Source organism: Furipterus horrens, unplaced genomic scaffold, assembly GCF_987537825.1.
Source record: "Furipterus horrens unplaced genomic scaffold, mFurHor1.1.pri manual_scaffold_3, whole genome shotgun sequence".
NCBI lineage: Eukaryota > Metazoa > Chordata > Mammalia > Chiroptera > Furipteridae > Furipterus > Furipterus horrens.
Window position 1 is genome coordinate 150,590,050 of NW_028327173.1, and position 20,334 is coordinate 150,610,383.

General features: G+C 38.3%; 1 protein-coding gene across 5 annotated transcripts in view; it reads left to right on the plus strand.

Annotated features, from left to right (window-relative positions):
- The window catches only part of GOLM2 (golgi membrane protein 2), a 132,411-nt gene that overhangs the window by 69,825 nt on the left and 42,252 nt on the right, over positions 1-20,334 (plus strand). For all 5 annotated transcript variants that reach the window (XM_090270523.1, XM_090270525.1, XM_090270524.1 and 2 more), the window contains exon 7: positions 19,458-19,556. In XM_090270523.1, coding sequence (XP_090126649.1) covers positions 19,458-19,556 — 99 coding nt within the window. The remainder of the gene's footprint in view (positions 1-19,457; positions 19,557-20,334) is intronic.

Genomic DNA, 20,334 nt, shown 5'->3' on the forward strand with positions numbered 1-20,334 from the left:
ATATTCATGCTTCAGAATGATTTTTTTTGGACAATTGCTAATTAGTTTCATGAACTTCCCAAAACGTTACTCAGGATTCCTAAGTAAACTGTGTAATCAGAAGGCTTAATACTTAGGTTAGGGTTGGTAGTTTTGAAACTGGAATGGTGTTAATGCTGCCTGTCACTACCAGAACCAGTAATTAGAGCTATGGATTGAATCTGTATGGGCAATATATTCAGATGCCAGCCATCTGAGAAGACGGTGGGTTATATACCTAAAAATACTGTCTTAACATCTCATCTCAAGCCGACCTTTTTATAAGGAGAAGAAAGTGGTAGGTAAGGGTTTGGAATTCAGGAAAAAAGGTTAGTCAGGTAAAAGTTGCAGTCTGGTGATTGTCTTAGCATCCCAGTGATTCTTTATCTCTGTCCTGGTTGAAGGACATTCCCTCCCTGGAACACAATGGCTCAGACACCACCTTGATCACTTGCAGTCCTCCTGAATTGCTTGTGGGTCTCCTAGAGTCAGGGTAGGTCCAGTCATACATTCTAGTTCCTGAAACAATGGCTTTCTGCATTCATTAATCTCTAAGCCTACTACTGTAAGCAAAAGCTAAAATTTTTTCACTTGAGTTTCCCCCATCACTTTTACATTTAAATGTTTTTATTTCTTCAGCCTGCATCTAAGGATAAATGCATAACTTTGACAGCTCTAAATACTTCAATATATATTTGAAAGAGGGTTCTCAGCCCTGATTCTAATGTGTGTGGAGGCTTCCATACACCAACAAGCAATTCTCGGATGCCAGCAGGGTATCCACAAATTCAACTCAATTCTGGCACTGTCTACCCAGAGATAGAAGCAGATTCCACAGGTAGAAGACTCTGTCTCACAAAACTGCCTTCCACTTCAGATGCCAATCACAAGCCCAGGTTGTTACCTGTATTTCTGACTGACTAGTTATACATCAGTTATACATTATATACCACCCTTCCTCCAGTAGATTAATTTGCAAGAACAGTACACAGACCTCAAGAAAACATTGCCAATTTGTTACAAGGGATATTAAAGGATTTAAGTCAATAGCCAGATGAAAAGATATATAGGGTGAGGTCCTGAACAAAGGAGCTTCTCTCCTCGTGGAGCTTGGGGCCTGACACAGTAGCCCATGTAAGCATTCTAGTTCCCCAGCATAGAAGCTGTCTGAAAAAGGACCAGCAAGCTGTCCTTTTGGATTTTTATGGAGGCTTTATTACATAGTCATGATTGATTAAGCCACTGGCCATTGGTTATTGATTCAATATCAAGCCTCTCTCCCTCCCTGAAATTGGGGTGGGACCGAAAGTTCCAATCCTCTAACTCATGATGGGCTCCTACTGACAGCCAGCCCCCATCCTTAGTTGCTTTTCAAAAGTTACCTCATTAATGTAACTGAAGATACCTTAAGTACTCTCATCACTTAGGAAATTCCAGTGGTTTAGGAGCTCTGCCAGAAATAGGACAGGAAAAGACCAAATATGTATTTCTTTTTATACATCACAATATCACACTATATTGATATTTGCTAAAATATTAGCAAATATCCTCACAAACTCCCCAAATCAGTCATGCAGGGTAAATGGCATTATCTTTATTTTTCAGGTGAAGACTGAGGCTTCAAGAAATTTAGGCACTAACCCAAAGTCATACAGTTAATAAATTGTAGAGCCATGATTTGAGCCCTGATCTGTCTAAATCCAAAGGCCATGCTTTTTTTTTCAGTCACTTGGCTGTGCAACAGAACCACCTTTGAAGCTTTTAATAAATACAAATACCAAGGTAACATCCCTATATTCAGTGTATGTCTGGGATAGTATCTATAATACTGAAGTGCTACTAGGGTTGAGGATTATTGCTTATTAGTGCCACATTCCTTCTCCATAGTAGAAACTGGATTGTGAAGAGCCATAAGGCAGAAAACTGGAAGTGTGAATGTTTTTAATGTTATAGCCCTGTCGTTGGAAAGAACAGGAGAGTATAAGGCAAGGATGGTTCTTTTTTGGCTCTCAGAGGCTGCAACTGAAAGCTAATAGAGATGTGAAGGAGGATTAACCTAAACCCACCAACTTTTGGAAGTATTTGAGCCAGTTGTTCCAGAAATGAGCTTGGAATTTTTAAGTCAAGTGAGAGGTATGTCTCATCTCTACTATCATGAATTTCAGTTTCCACGTCTGTAAAAGGGCCTATCTATCTCAGATAGATTTGAGGGTAACATGAGGTTAGTGCCTATTCATACTAAGTACTCTCAGAAAATGGGACCTACTATCATAAGTAGTACTGTTATTGCCTCCTTTGGAATTACCAGTCCTTAGTCCTCTGACCACCTATTCCTATTGTTTTTACTGTTGTGTCTATACATGGTCTCTTCTTTAACACTTGCCCCTCGCTTCTTTCTTTGCAGTTCCTCAGATATGCTATGCATGCTACTGTCCAAGGCCTTTGTTTGTACTTGGTGGTTTCTGCCTGAATGTTCTTCTTCCCCACTTCATTCAACATTCTGCTTAAATGTCTCTTCTCAAAAATTCTTTACCTGACCAAACTTTCTGTAATACAATCTTACATCGCTCTCTATCACATCTCCGTTTTGCTTTATATTTAATACTTTTTGCTCTAACATTTATAATATATTCAGTAGATACTTTTTTATTATTGTTGTCTACCCAACAGAATGTAGCTTCATAGGGCAATAACTTGGTCTATTTTGTTCACTACTGATCTCCAGCTTTTTAGAAGACTGCTTAGCATATAGTGGATACTTAAATATTGTTGAATGATTTAATTTCCATACTGAGAGCTCTCCTTTATAAAAAATACAAAATCCAGGACCAAAGCAGTATGATAAAAACCATGTACTCTAATGGCTTTCTGTACTTTATTTTGTTTTTATGGTAAGTAGGACTTATCATTTTATCTTGGCATTTTGCCTTAATAATGGCTTTATCAATTATATGTCTTTAATGGCCTAGTTATTAATGATATTATCTCATAACAGCATACTATTATCTATTGACTTTTATATTTTTTCCTGGCTCTCAATAATCCTCAAAGGAGAGAACCAGGGTAAAATATATAAAGGGTTTAGAACTGCTTTAATATTATGAATTATTGTTTGCAGTCTTTTTAGTGTTTAATCCCCCCCCCCAATACTTTTATTGTCTTAGAGCTCACATTTATTATTCTCTTAATTTGGTTAGGAAGTACACACAGCCATTGACCTGATGCTTAGGACTTTCCTGAGAATTTACTTACTTATCATGTAGGTACAAGAATGCTCATCATAAAATTGTTTGTAATGACAAATTAAGTACCACAGAAATTGTAAAAGGAGGGTTATATCTATAAAATGGAGTAGTCATTCAAAATAGTAATTATATTGAACTTCTGGCCAAGATGGAGGCCTAGACAGACACGCTGGGTCTCCCTCAACAACTAAGAAGGAATACAACTATCTCAAAACTAGAGACAACCATAAGTTCCAGAAAAATCAAGCTGCATGGAAGTCCAACAAACAAAGATATAAAGAAGAAATATTCATCCAGACAGGATGTTTTCTGAGAGAAAAATCCTGATCAAAAGGAAGAAACGAGGAATGGAGTGAAGAAATAAAAAGGAGTCACTATAGTCAAACTGCTGAATTACCAAAATCAAGTATGTTGAGACCATCTGATCTAGACCACCGGTCACCCAGAGGATCACTGTCTCGGACCAGTTCAGAGACTTAAGAATGCAGGATTGATTCTTCTCAAGAAAGTGCTTTTCACTGGAACCCTCAGCTTCTCTTTCTTTCTGAAACACTCTAGGTATTACCTGGTTGTGTTGTTTCCAATTTGCAAACCGTAAGGCCTTTGAATAAATCTTTATTATCTATTTCTAAAAATAAAAATAAAAAAATAGTAATTATATTGAGCTGTACTTATTAACATACAAGTATATCTATAATTTTTTAATGAGAAAAGCAAATTACAATAAAGCAAATATAATATCTCATTTTTGTGGAAGAAAAATTAATTTCTTATACGTGTATATGAAAAAAGTCTAAAGAACCCTACACAAAATTTGAGAGTGAGATTAGCACTCTTAGTTGTCTCCAAGATATAGCTTTCTAGATTTTTATTTGTTTCAGTACCATTAACTATAACTATTAATTCTGGCCCCTGGGAAAACCTCTAACTTGTCCTAGGTGTAAATAAATCTACCTTTCCCCTTAGTCCAACAAAAATAGGCCAGAATGTTTTTTAAAGGAACTTCTCAAGGAAAGTATTATAAATAAAAAGTCAAAGTATAATAAAAGGATAGAGATCAAAGTATTTACAGAACACATATTACTTTTTCCTAAGTAGTAAAAGTCTATACACCAATTAGTTTAGCTGATGTACTTTATGAGATTCCTAAGTACTGTGATGATTCTTTACCCAGGTCTTTCTAGCCAAACCTATTAAATTGCAAAATTTGAATCAGCACTACCATTTGGGAATGTTGTAGAATAAGCTAGTCAGAGAAACACAAATACAATGTGATCTCACTTATATGTGTAATCTAGTGAACAAAATAACCTGATGAGTAAAATAGAAATGGAGGCATAGACACATGGAACAGACTGACAGCTATCAGAGAGGAGGGGAGCCAGTGAGAGACTAGATTAAAGAAGGTGAAGGGATTAGCCAAAGAACATATATACATAACCCATAGAAACAGACAACAGTGTAGTGATGGCCAGTGGGAAGGAGGGGCTGGGGGCTGGGTGGAGGTAGGTAAAGGGGGGTAATGGAGATGTATATAATAGTGCCAATAATAAAAAGAAAGTTAAAAAATAAAGAAAATGGGACTTTCGACTAAGATGGAGGTATAGGTAAACATGCTTCATCTCTTTGCACAACCATAAGAAGGATCACAACTAACTTCAAAACAAAAACAACCAGAATTGCCAGAAAATGAAACTGATTGGAAGTCCTGTAACCAAGAATAAATATTAATCCAGGTGCGTAGGAGAGGCAGAGATAGGGAGCCAGGGTAGAGAGGATGTGGTGTGGTGGTGGCAGAGGCAAGGCAGCAGCAGTGGCCGGCAGAACTGGTGGTCCTAAATCCATGTGTGGCAGATAAAAGCTGGGAGGAATACATGAGGAGCGATCCCAGCCCCAGGCCAGACCATGCAGCCCAGAGTTTCAGTGCTGGGAAAATAAAGCCTCATAACTTCTGGCTGTGAGAAACAGTGGGGCTTGGGGCAGTGGAAGAAACAGCGAGGCTCTCAGGAGAGTCCATTTAGAGAGTTTCCTTGGCCCTAGAACATACTCCAGGACCCACCACCAGGGCAACAACTAGAGGGGTGTCAGTTGCACACAGGAAGTGTGAGAAGTGACTGGAAAAGGGGTGAGTGCTGAGCAAGTGGCATCGTTCCCTCTCTGAACCCTCCCCCACATACAGGGCCACAAAGTGGTGAAACGGGTCACCCAGCACTGACAAACACCTAAGGCTCCACCCCTTACAATGTAACAGGTATGTGAAGACACAGAATCAAAGTAGCTCCACCTAATATTCAGGGAGGCTCCCAAATTGAGGAGTCAAAGAAATATGGCCCAAATGAAAGAAAAGATCAAAACTCCAGAAAAAGAATTAAGGAAAACAGTGATGATCAACCTATCAGATGCAGAGTTCAAAACCCTGGTGATAAGGGTGCTCAGAGAACCCAGTGAAAACAGCAAACACATATACGAAGAAATGAAGGCTACACTAAGCGAAGTAAAGAAAAATCCACAGGGAACCAATAGTGAAGAGGAGGAAGCAGGGTTCAGATCAACGATTTGGAACATAAGGAAGAAGTAAACAGTTAACCAGTACAAAATGAAGAAATAAGAATTCCAGAAAAGAAAAAAAATGAAGAGAGAATAAAAAGACTCTGGGACATCTCCAAAAGTGCCAACATCTGAATCATAGGATGTCAGAAGAAGAAGAAGAAGAGCAAGATATTGAAAACTTATTTGAAAAAAATAGTGAAAGAAAACTTACCTAATTTGGCGAAGGAAATAGACATACAAGTCCAGGAATCAGAGTCCCAAACAAGTTGGACCCAAAGAGGACCACACCAAGACACATCATAATTAACATGCCAAAAGTTCAAGATAAAGAGAGAATCTTAAAAGCAGCAGAGAAAAGAAGGGAATAACCTACAAAGGAGTTCCCATAAGACTATCAGCTGATTTCTCAAAAGAAACTTTGCAGGCAAGAAGGAACTAGCAAGAACTATTCAAAGTGATGAAAAGCAAAGACATACAACCAAGATCACTCTATCCAGCAAAGCTATTATTTAGACTGGAAAGGCAGATAAAGTGCTTCACGGAAAAGGTAAAGCTAAAGGAGTTCCTCATTATCAAGCCATTATTATATGAATTGTCAAAGGGACTTATTTAAGAAAAAGAAGATCAAGACTATGAACATTGAAATGACAACAAACTCACAACTATCAACAACTGAATCTAAAATACAAAAACAAACTAAGCAAACAACTTGAAAAGGAACAAAATCATAGATACGGAGATCATATGGAGGGTTATCAGGGGGAAGGGGAAGGGAGAGAATTCGGGAAAAAGTACAGAGGTTAAGAAGCATAATTGGTAGGTACAAAATAGAGGGATGTTAAGATTAGTAAAGGAAATGGAGAAACCAAAGAACTTATATGCACAACCCATGGACATGAACGGGAGTGGGGGAGGCGGGATTGCTGGTGGGAAGGGGGTTTATCAGGCCAAGGGGGGCAAAGGGGAAAAAATGGGACATCTGTAATACCATAATCGATAAAATATACTTTAAAACTTTTAAAGAAAGAAAATGGAATGACATAGATAAATAATGTATAAAATTTTAAAGAAAAATTCAGGTTATGAGAGTGACATCAGCATCATTATGGAATGAGAAGACCCCTTTGTTTCTCCCTTTAAAGTTACAACCTAGACTCTAAATCAACAAAGGATCTCATTCCCAACACACAAACACATCGGAGAGATTCATATATGGAGATATATAAGGGTGGGCTTATCTGAATGAAGAAGGGAGGCTGAATCAGGGAGAAGGACATAGATAGGGACCACAGCTGAGGTTTGCAGAGCTGCAGCACAGTGGTGTGGCAGCCATGAACTAGCAGCCACCATTACTAGTGAAGAGGCAAAGCTGCAGACTCAGGAATCCCTTGCCCTCCTCTTGTAGTAGAATCCTGTAGTAGCAGGAGGGATGACTTAGATAGCACAGCATACTGGCAGCCTCTGGTTACATGGGACAGTGCCTTGGACTTGCAGGCCCAGAGCCACATTGCCCACCATAGGGGTAGTGCCTGGAAACCAAGGTGATACAGCACAGAGGGGATGACCTCATCTCAAGGAATATGGGGCATTTTCCATGACAGGGGCAACACTGCCTCACCAAGATCCTCAAGGTGCCAGTAGTCCAGGAAAGAAAAAACAAAGCTGAGCTATAACACCATCTCTTGGAAAACAAAAGAAAGACCTCTATTTATCAACCTACTGAACTAAGAGCAAAACAGACCTTAGAAAAGAGTTAACTACTTCAAATGCCCAGGCAGAGAAACAATCCATCAAGTACTGTGATTGACCAAAATAACAAGGTAGCTTAGAAAGAATATGAAAAGTCTCCAGAAACTAAACTCAGAGATAAGGGACACTGTGATTAAATGACAGAATTCAAGATTCCAGAATACAAGAAAAGGCTGAAAGGCTGTTCAGAGAGTTCAGAAATAAAATTAATGAACAAATGAATATTTTACCAAAGAGATGAAACAAATTCTGAAGCCAAAGAACTCAGTGAATGAGACGAGGACTGCATTACAGAGCACTGAAAACAGAGCAAACCACATGGACAAGACAATTAGCGAACTTGAAGATAGAAACCTAGAACTGAATCAGGTAGAAGAAGAGAGAAAATATAGAGTTTAAAAAAAAAGAAAGAACTCTGCTAGAACTATTGAACTCCATTATAAAGAGTAACATTAGAATAGCAGGTATACCAGAAGGAGAAAAGGGAGAATGGAACAGAGGGCCTATTGAAGTAAAGAATTGATGAGAGCTGGACCTTTGAATCCAAGAAGCTAACAGAACACCTTATTGTTTAAATGCAAAAAGACCTTCTACAAGACACATTACATTAAAACTGTCAAAAAATCAATGACAAAAAAAAAAAAAAAATTAATCTCAAGGCACCAGGGGAAAAAAGACTAACCTAAAAGGGAAATCCCGGACTTCCAGCCAAGATGGAGGCCTAGACCGACATGCTACATCTCCCTCCACAACTAAGGACTACACTACAACAAAACCAGAAATAACCAAAAGTTCCAGAAAATAAAGCTACATGGAAGTTCAACATATGAAGTTATAAACAAGTGGTGCTCACCTGGATGGGTAGGAGGGGCGAAGCCGCGGTGGAACGATCAAGCTGTGCCGGCAGCGGCAGCTGCAGCAACGAGCAGTAGGACCCGGTAAGCACAGACACCCATACTTAAGGGGAGGAGAAAAGCATCTGGGAACCAACCCTGGATGCAGACCAAACCCGTCAGCTTGCGATTCCAACGCCGGGAAAGGCAGACCCCCAATGTCTCGGACTGTGAGGCCCAAGAGGGCGTGGGGACGGATGAGGAGGTTCCTGGTCTCTCAGCAGAGAGTGACCGGCAGGAATCCAACCTGGACCCCCACCCCCACACAAATCACCACAGAGTGGTTGTGATGAGTACACGGGGCTCTGCCCAGTATAGCATAATAGGTGTGACAGTGCCCCACCCAAGAAGGAAAGATAAACAAAAACGGTCAGAATGGCAGAAATAATGATTAAAATACCAATCACGCAGCTAACCAAAAAACAAATACAGAAATTAACCAATGAACAAACAGAAAATCTTTCTGAGGCTCAGTTCAGAGCTATAGTCATAAGGCAGCTTACAGACCTAACAGCAGGACTTAAGACAGGGAAGGAATGAAGGCTAGTCCTGCTGAAATGAACAAAAATACATACAAGACAAGTGGTGAGGAAAGAAAAACCAGGAATCAAATCAACAAACTGGAACATAGGGAAGGAACAAACAGTCAACCAGTACAGAAAGAGAAAATGAAAAGTGAGGAATATAAGGAGAGGGTCAGAAACCTCTGGGACAGCTATAAGCGAACGAATATTCGAATTATAGGATTGCCAGAGGGTGAAGAAGAAGAACTAGAAATTGAAAAATTAGGTGAAAAAATAATGAAGCAGAACTTCCCTAACTTGGGGAAGGAAATAGACTTACAGGTCCAGGAAGCACAGAGTTCCAAAAAAACTGGACCCAGGAAGAACCACACCAAGATACATTGTCATCAAAATGTCAAAAATTAAGGATAAACAGACAATCTTAAAAGCAGCAAGAGAGTAGAAGAGAATTACGTACAAAGGGGTCCCAATAAGACTATCAGCTGATGTCTCAAAGGAGACTCTACAGGCAAGAAGGAACTGGCAATAAATATTCAAAGTAATGAAAATCAAAAACCTACAGCCACGATTACTCTATCTAGCGAAGCTGTCATTCAGAATAGAAGGGCAGAGAAAGTGCTTCCAAAGCCAAAGTAAAACTGAAGGAGTTCATTAAATCCAAACCACTGTTATATGAGATATTAAAGGGACTTGTTTAGAAGAAGGATCAAAACTATGAACATTAAAATGAAAACTGTATCACAACAACCAACAACAGAAGCTAGGGAATCGAAAAAAGGCAAACTATACAAGCAACAAGAGGGGAAAAATAATTATAGGTATGCGGAACATATTGGGGTGAGGTCAGCAGGGAGGGGGAAGGGGGAAAAGGGAGGGACATGGTACAGGAATTAAGAAGCATAGTAGGAGGGAATGGAGTAGACAGAAGATGTTGAGAAGAACTATGCTCAACCAATGGGCATGGACTAATGGAGGGAGGGGGGTCACAGGGTGGATGGAAGCAGAGGTAAAAGAAATTGGGACAACTGTAACAGCATAATCAATAAAATGTTTTTTTTTTAAAGTGTACAATTTAAAAAAAAATAAGGAAATCCCATTAGGTTATTATCAGCTCGTGCAAACAAAGTCAGTAAAGAAATATCAACCTTAAATGACATATTAGACTAAATGCACATAATTGATATTTGTAGAACTTTCCATCCCAAAATGACAGAATGCACATTTTTTTCAACTTCATATCCCATCATTCTCAAGGATAGACCATATGTTGGGGCATAAAACTAGTCTCAATAAATTTAAGATTGAAATCATACCCAGCATATTCTCCAGTCACAATGGTATGAAAATGAAAATTAAATATAAAAGAAAAGCTGGAAAAAATGTAGAGATTAAACAACATGCTACTGAACAACTGTTGGGTCAAAGAAGAAGTAAAAGAAGGCATAAAAACATACTTAGAGACGAATGAAAATGTGACAAAACAAAATTTGGGGGATGCAGTAAACAGTAATAAGGGAGAAATTTATAGCATTACAGGCAACCTATCAGAATAAATAAACAAAGAAAAAAAACCCTCTAATAACCCAACATTACATCTTAAAGAACTAGAGGATGAGAACAAACAAAGCCCAAAGTCAGGAGAAGGAAGGAAATAGTAAAAATCAGAGCAGAAATAAATGAAAGGAAGAGTAAAAAGATAACAGAAAAATAATGAAACAAAAGAGCTGATTCTTTAAAAAAATACATAAAAGTGAGAAACATTTGGTTAGACCCCCTAAGGAAAAAAGAGAGAAGACTCAAATGAATAAGATCAGAAATGAAGGTGAAGTTACAGCAGATACCACAGAAATACAAAGGATTATATAAGAGTACTATGAAAGGCTATATGCCACCAAATTTTATAAGCTAGAAGAAATGGACAGATTCTTAAAAATATACAACCTTCCTAGACTGAATAATGAAGAAATGGAAAACCTAAATAGAGTGATCACTAGTAATAATACTGAAACAGTAATCAAAACCTCTCAAAAAACTAAAACCCAGGACTAGATGACTTCACTGGTGAATTCTACGAAACATTCAAAGAGGGCTTAATACTTGTCTTTCTTAAACTCTTTCAAAAAATTGAGGAGTAAGGAACGCTTCCTAACTCATTTTGTGAGGCCAACATTACTCTTGATACCAAAACCAGGCCAATATTTCTGATGAACATAGATGTAAAAATCCTAATCAAAATACTAGTAAATCAAATACAAAAATACATTAAAAGGGTTATACATCACAGTCAGGTGGGGTTTATTCCAGGGATGCAAGGATGGTTCAACAACACAATGTGATATACCACATTAACAGAATAAAAAAATAAAAACGAGCCCTGACTGGTGTGGCTTAGTGAATTGAGTGCTGGCCTGAGAACTGAGGGTCACCAGTAGTGTTCCCATTTGGGGCACATGCCTGGGTTGTGGGCAGGGTCCCTGGTTCGCGGCATGTGAGAGGCAGCTGATCAATGTTTCTCACGCACATTGATGTTTCTCTCCCTGTCTTTCTTCCTCCCTTCCCCTCAAAAAAATAAATAAATGAAATCTTTCTTTTCATTTGTGATTGCAACAGAAAAGGATAAAATACTTAGGAATAAACGAAGTGAAAGATCTGAACAGTGACAACTACAGGAACAAATTGAAGAAAACAGAATGGATTAGAAGAATTAACGCAATAGAAATGACCATATTACTTAAAGCATTATACAGATTTAATGCAATCTCCATCAAAATCCCAGTGGCATTTCTCACAGAAGTAAAACAGAAAATCCTCAAATTTGTATGGAACCACAAAAGACTCCAAACAGCCTGAGGAACAAAAAGAACAAAGCTAGAGGTATCACACTTTCTGACTTGAAACGACAAAGCTACAGTAATTAAAACAGTATGGCCGAAAAACAGACACACAGACCAATGGAACAGAATTGAGAGCCCAGAAATAAAACCACAAATACAGGGCAACTAATTTTCAACAAAGGAGCCAAAAACACACAATGGAGAAAGAAAGTCTCTTCAATAAATTGTATTGGAAAAAATAGAAAGCCACATACAAAAGAATAAAACTAAATTGCTATCTAACATCATACACAAAAATTAACGCGAAATGGATTAAAGACCTGAATATAAGACCTGAAATTATAAAATGCTTAGAAGAAAATAGAGGCATTAAACCTATGGGCTTGGTGTCAAAGGGTTGTCTTTGAGCTTGACTCCAAAGACAAGGGAAGTAAAAGCAAAAATAAGTGAATGGGACTACATCAAGCTGGAAAACTTCTGCAAAGCAAAGGAACCCACCAACAAATCAAAAAGGCATCCAACCAAATGGGAGAAGGCTAAAACAGTAGTCCCTCTCTATATCGCGGTTCACTTATCGTGGCCTCACTGTATCGTGGGATTTAAAAAAATATTACATTTAATTATTTATCGTGGGATTTTGCAATACTGTATACATATGTTGTTAAAGTTATGTAGGTTTAAGAGTGTAGAATAAATATAAGGTTTCTACCTCGCAGGGGGGGTCTAGAACGTAATAACCACGATATCCAAAATACGAAAAATTCATACAACTCAACAACAAAAACAATCTAATAAATTGGGCAGAGGGCCTTAAAAGACACTTTTCCTAGGAAGACAGACAGATGTGTAAAAAGGTGCTCATCATCACTAGTTATAAGAGAAATGCAAATCAAAACCACAATGAGATACCACCTCACACCAGTTAGAATGTCTGTTATCAATAAGGCAAGAAATAACAAATGTTGGAGATGATGTGGAGAAAAGGGAACCCTTGCACACTGTTGGTAGGGAGGTAATTAGGCGCATCCACTATGGAAAACAGGATGCAGGTTACTCAAAAAATTAAGAATAGAACTAGTGTATGACCCAGCAATCTCTCTTCTGAGTATCTGCCCAAAAATCATTAAAAGACTTTATTTGTAAAAATATATGTACCCTTAAGTTCACTGCAGCATTATTCATAATAGCTAAGACATGGAAACAACCTAAGTGTTCTTCGGAAAGTGACTGCATAAAGAAGTGGTATGTACGAAGGGGAAACCAAAAACATGGAATTTATTGTTAAAAAATTGTGTATTCTTTCCTGTTTCAACTTCAGTCACGTTCAAAGTACTCTCCATTTGATGCAGTACACATCTATCAAAGTGCTTTTTTCACTGCTCAGAACAGTTTTTGAACTCATCGATTTTGATGCCTTTTAATGTTTCTGCTGTTTTTTGTTTCACCTCTTACACATTGGCAAAATGTTCTCCTTTGAGGACTTTTTTCATCCAGAGAAACAAAAAAAGTCATTTGGAGCAAGATTGGCTGAATAGGGAGGGTGGGGCACAGGGGTCATGCTGTTATTTTGGTCAAAAACTGAACACTCAGCGTGATGTGAGTGGGTGCACTTGTAAATCACCCATCATAAAATGGGTAAATGTGTTGAAAGAGTTTAAAAAAAAATTCACTGAAGCCGAACACAGCCTTACAGCGCCAGCTGATACATTGATACAGATGGGTTCCTAGAACACTCACCTAGTGGGGGAACCCTGTACTACAAGGGGCCCGCCCTCCAGAAGACAATCCCAGGTCTTTTGGGGTTCCCCTTTGCATATACAGTGAAATACTGTTCTGCCATAACCAAGATGAAATACACCCATTTGTGACAACATGGATGGGTCTTGAGAGTATTATGCTAAATTAAGTCAGATGGAAAAAGACAAGAACCATATGATTTCACTCATATGGGATATAAAATGAAAAGCAACAAATGAACAAACAAAATAAACATACAAACAAACTCATAGATACATACAGTAGAATAGTGGTTACCAGAAGGAAATGGGGTGGAAAAAGGATGAAGAGGGTAAAGGGGATCAAATACACGGTGACAAAAGGAGATCAGACTTTGGTGGTGAGCACACAATAGAGTATATAAAGGTTGTATTATAAAGTTGTACACCTGAAGCTTATAAATATTATTAAGTAGTCTACCCCAATACATTTAATTTAAAAAATTTAAAATAATACAGAGGAAAATAGAAAATAAGTAATAAAATAGCATATATGATAGGATCCTAATTTTGTTTAAGGTATGAAAGGTCTGTCCAGAAAGCGTCCAGCCATGTACTATGAAAAATAGAGACATTTATTGAAGAAGATACTAGATACAAGACCCATTGTACATAGGACAATGATGCCTCAGTCCCCTTCAAAGCAGGCACGTTGGGACCTCACATAGTTCTCCCATTTGCCAACAGCTGCCCTGTTGTATTTTCCTGAATCTCATCGAAGGTCTGAAATCTCTTCTCTTTCAAAGGTGATTTTAGTTTTGGGAAAAGCCAGAAGTCACAGGACTGCAAACCTGGACTTTAGGGGGGCTCAGTCACCTGGGTGATTTGATGTTTTGTCAAAAAACTCTGCATGAGACATGATGCATGAGTGAGCGCATTGTCATGATGAAGCTGCCAGTCATCAGTTGCCCATAGCTGCAGCCTTCTGAATCATCTAAATAGTTTCTGTGGGGAATGTTCAAGCTTAATGCAGAATTTAATGCAGATGCATTGCTCTACTCTCTCAGTCATTTTGAATATGACGGCCACACAGTACACATGCTTACTCAACAGTGTCTACCACCCCCACTGACTAGTACAGTGAAGTCGTCGTCGTTCACAAATGCGCATTCCAGTCCACTCTCCTTGGCTGCCAGGTTACATCAATGTTGCGCAAACTGTTCTTGTTACAGTAACAATGGTTGAACTTTTTCTGGATAGACCTTGTATAATATAATGTACCCCCCCAAAATTTTTTTTTCAAAATACTGAAGAGAGAATCTTGAAATAGTAACAGTGGTCTTTTTTTTTTTTTTTTTAAAGTGGTGAAATGACAGTTAATTTTAAATTTCTTCATGCTTTTTTAAAATTTTTCCAAACTTTCTGTAGGAATATGTATTATGTTGAACTTAAAAGAGCTCCATATTACTACTCTGTTTCTACTATACCAGATTTAAATTCCTCTGGGTGCTTTATAAAGTTTCTTTTAATCCAGATTTTTCCTATCTAAACTATAGTTTTGCCTCCAAATAGTCACCTTGTTTATAAACTAAGGACATGTATGATAACTTCTTGTTCAGTAGTGCAGGTGCTCTTGTTGTCTGAGTTGTATAGTGCTGGAGCCAGCTATCGTCCAATAGTGATCAATAAATTTGTAGATCATGACTGACTGCTTTTTCCAAATATATCTACCAGTTGCTTAATGTCCTCAGAGTCTGTTAGCAAATCAAAATTGTGTTATTAAACCTGACATAGTACTGCTCTTTTGAGATGTTAGCTGATTGTTGTTATTTAGCTGTCATGTGCAGAAGTGGGTGTTGGGCATTATACTGATAGTAGGAACAAGGCAGCGGGAACACAGTAAGATATGTAAAACCTCAACTTTCTATAAATTTGAGTAGATTACTTTCTTAGGAGTGAATTTTAAACTTCTTGGGTCCTTAAGTTTAGAGATCTGTGTAATCAAAATTGAGTGATTGAAATAAAGCTTTGAGGATTATAAAAATAACCCTAGCATACTAGTTAGTATTGCCTAGGCTGTGGTGTATTAACATATGACTCCAAGATTGCAGTGACTTAATAAAGGTTTACTTATTGCTGATATGATAGTCTGATGCAGATTGGATGGCTCTCTTCGCAGTTATTTTTCAAGCAGTGTCCTCTTTCATTATTTGAAACCACCATCTTCATATGTAGCCTCTTAAGGTGTGGCAGAAAGTGAAGACAGATTTTAGGTGATTCACACAGAAGATTTTATTGCCATTCTTGGAAGTGTCACATTCAATTTCACCTACATTCTCATGGTCAGAACCCAGTCTTTTTTTGTTGTTGTTCCAAATGCTTTTCTTAAAGTATTATTTTATTGATTATGCTGTTACAGTTGTCCTGATTTCTTTTCCCTTTGCTCCCCTATGCCCAGTAGCCCCCTTCCCTCCAGCAATCCCACCCCCCTTAGTTCATGTCCATGGGTTGTGCATATAAGTTCTTTGGCTTCACCCTTTCCTATACTGTTCTTCCCCCTGTCTATTCTGCACCCACCAACTATGCTTAATCCCTGCACCATTTCTCCCCTTCTCTATCTTCCCCCTCTTAGCTGACACCTTTCCAAATGTTCCCCATACCTATGATTCTGTTCCCACTCTGGTTGTCTGCTTAGTTTGTTTTTGTTTATATTTTGTAGATTCTGTTGTTGATAGTTGTGAGTTTGTTATATTTTAATGTTCATAGTTTTGATCCTCTTTGTCTTAAATAACTTCCTTTAACATTTCATATAAAAAGGGCTTGGTGATGATGAACTCCTTTAGCTTTACCTTGTCTGGGAAGCACTTTATCTGTCCTTCCATTCTAAATGATAGCTTTGCAGGGTAGAGTAGTCTTGGTTGTAGGTCCTTGCTTTTCATTACTTTGGATACTTGCCAGTCCCTTCTTGCCTGCAAAATGTCTTTTGAGAAATCAGCTGATAGTCTTATGAGGACTCCTTTGTAGGTAACTCTCTTCTTTTCTCTGGCTGCTTCTAAGGTTCTTTCTTTATCTTTAACCTTTGGCATGTTAATTATGATGTGTCTTGGTGTGGTCCTCTTTGGGTCTAGCTTGTTTGGACCTCTGTACTTACTGGACTTGTATATCTATTTCCTTTGCCAAATTAGGAAAGTTCTCCTTCATTATTTTTTCACATAAGTTTCAATTTCTTACTCTTCCTCTTCTCCTTCTGGAACCCCTATGATTTGGATGTTGGCACATTTGAAGTTGTCCCAGAGGTCCTAAGCCTCTCCTCACTTTTTTTCAATTCTTGTTTCCTCCTTCTGTACTGGTTGACTGTTTACTTCTTCCTTATGTTCCAATTCATTGATTTGAATCCTGGCTTCCTTCCCTTCACCACTGGTTTCATGTGGGTTTTCTTTCATTTCACTTAGCATAGCCTTCATTTCTTCCCTTATGCATTTGTTGTGCTTAATATTGTCTGTCAGGTCTGTGAGCATCGTTATCTCTAGTGTTTTGAATCCTTCATCTGTTAGGTTGGCTATCTTCTCATCACTCAGTCCTCCCACTGGAACCTTGGTTTGCCCCCTCTTTTGGGCCATACTTCTCTGTATCCTCAACTTCACAGCTTTCTGTGTTTGCCTCTTTGTCTTATGTAGATCTGTTGTACCTGTTATGTCATAAGGCGCAGAGCCTTAGGTATTTGTCGGTGTGGGGTGACCCATTTCACCACGTTGTGGTGCTGAATGTGGCGGAGGGGTCTGAGAGGGAACAATGCCGCTTGTTCAGCACTCACCCCTCTTTCAGGCATTTCTGCCACTTCCCATATGCAACTGGCGCTCCTCTAACTGTTGTTTGGTGATGGTTCCCAGAGTGAGTGGGTTTGCCAATGTTCCAGGATCATGTGGGCCCTCTAAACCAGCTGACTCTGTTGAGAGACTGGCAGTTTCTTCCTCCGCCCCAACCCCCACTGGTTTTCACAGTCAGAAGCAATGTGGCTCCATTTTACATGGTGCTGGAACCATGAGCTATGTAGTCCGGTCTGGGGCTAGGATCACTTCTCAGGTTTCCCTCCCTACTTTTAAACTGTATGACTGCGCTTTCCATTGTGGCCACAGCCCCTGTGCTGCTGCGGCCGCCTTCATACAGCATCCTTTTTGTCCTGGCTTTGCCCCTCCTACCTGTCTGGCTGAGTATTTCTTCTTCTTCTTTTTTTTTTTTTTTTTCAATTACAGTTGTCCCCTTTTCTCCCAATTTCTCTCCCCCACCCAACCCACCCCCTCTCCCGCAATCATATCCCTCCCCGTTGTCCATGTCCATGAGTCATTTATATATGTTCTTTGACTAAACCCTTCCCTTACTTATCCCACTTCTCTCCCTCCCCCCTCCCCCCTATTGACTGCTGTTCTGCTTTTTGTCCTATTTAGTTCGCTTGTCTGTGTTGTTCTTTAGTTTCCTGTATTAGGTGATATCATATGGTATTTTTCTTTCTTTGCCTGGCTTATTTCACTAAGCAAAATTCTTTCCCGTTCCATCCGTGTTGTTGCAAATGGCAGGAGTTCCTTCTTTCTTTCTGCTGCATAGTATTCCATTGTGTAAATGTACCACAGTTTTTTGATCCACTCATCTACAGATGGGCACTTAGGTTGTTTTCAGCACTTAGCTATTGTAAACAGTGCTGCAATTAACATAGGAGTGCATAAGTTCTTTTGAATTGGTGTTTTAAGATTCTTCTGGTATAATCCTAGTAGTGGAGTCGCTGGTTCAAAAGGCAGTTCCATTTTTAATCTTTTGAGGTAATTCCATACTGTTTTCCATAGTGGCTGCACCAGTCTGCATTCCCACCAACAGTGCAGTAGGGTTCCTGTTTCTCCACATCCTCGCCAGCACTTGTTGTTTGTTGATTTGTTTATTTCTTCTTTATTTCTTTGTTTGTTGGACTTCTGTGTAGTTCGATTTTCTGGAACTTCTGGTTGTTGTTTTAGTTTTGAGGTAGTTGTAAATTCCTTCTTAGTTGTGAGGGAGATGCAGCATGTCTACCTACACCTCCATCTTGGCCAAATCCCCAGAACCCAGTCTTATGACCCTTAACCATAAGAAAGGCTGATCTTCCCCATGTGCCCAGGAAAAATATAATGAAATAGGATCACATAGCATTATCTCTGCCATACCAAATTTTCGAAGAATAAAATATGACACTAACCGTATCTTAGAGGTAGACTTTTCTATATTTCTCTTTTTATCTTTCTTCTCTCTAGTTTCCTTCTTTGCTGTCTTTCTTTCTGTCATGTTAAGCTGCCCAAGGATGTAGTGGAATTAGTGGTAGTGAGTGAAAAGTTATCTCTTTCCCTGTTGGCTTCATTTCTTAAGGGCGAAGAAAGTTCCAACTCTAAGTATGTACGTTTTTGTTAATAAAGCCCTGGGTACAACTTAAATTTTTCCTCTTCAAATATAAAATCTCAACTTGTATCACTCATATTTAGTTTTTATTTAAATCTGAGTACTTCAGAGTAGCATATTTTTATTGGTTCACCTAATCTATAAATGTTAGGTTTTATTTATGCTATCTATATAAACAGGTCTCACTGTATCTGAAGATATTTTTTACTTTTTCATTCATTAAATCTTAGCTGAGCTTCTCTTATATGCCAGGCAGTATTCTAAGTGTTGGGAATATAGTGGTGAACAAGACAGAGTTCCTACTGTCTTATATTCTGGTCAAATTTATTGATTACCAAAATTTGTGATGGATGGTATAATGTATTAGTTAGTAGCCAGAAATTAATTATATAAGAATTACAAAATTAGGATAAGCATCATAGGATTAGTGCAATGTAAATAGGTTTATGGTGATTGGTTTTTAGAAATCAGAAAATCAATGAATATAATATGGATCTATTTTTTCTTTTAGTTTTGAAGAAACCCCCTGTTTCTGTTTCTCAATATGGAAGTCATCAAGCAATCTCCCATCGTCCAACTGGACAATCTCTCCCCCCAAATATGGTTCCAGGTATGAAATCTTATTCTTAGTTTTTTGCTTGAAAACCAATTTTCTGGTCATGTATTGTTATGTAATGAATAAAATTTGTCAGTTACCAGCATAGTGAAGTAGCATTTTTCTAGTTAATGTTATATATTTTCAAATGACTGATTAAAACTCAGGAAGAAGCAATCATTTAAAAATGCACCTTATGCCCTAGCCGGGTATTTTAGTTGGTTAGAGTGTTGTCAGATATGCCAAGGTTGTAGGTTTAGTCTACAGTCAGGGCACATAACAAGAATCAATGAATGAATGCATAAATAAGTGGAACAACAAATTGATGTTTCTCTCTCTCTTTTCCTGTCTCCCTAAAGTAAATAAATAAAAAATAATGTTTTAAATGCACATTGTCTAATATATTACTAAAAGCAGAAGAATTATTTGTTCTGCCACTCTGGACTACATTCCCGTCCATCTCTGTTAGTCTATATTTATTTATCTTTTTCAAAATGTGTTTAAATTTGTGTCACAGAGGCCTTCTATAAATTACGAGATCCACCTATCTTAAACTCCCTACTCTGTACTTATGAAATCTTGTTTTCTGAATACCTATTTGAGTTTACATAAATGTTCCCCTAAAACGAGAATTGATATAATTAAAATTAATTATAATAAGGATCTAAATCAAGGCTTTGATGATGAATAGAGGGGGTGTGGGGGAAAGAATGGCTATATCCTGGAGATTCTAAAAAGAAAAAAATTGGCCCTGGTCAGGTAACTCAGTTGATTAGAGCATTGTCCCAATTGG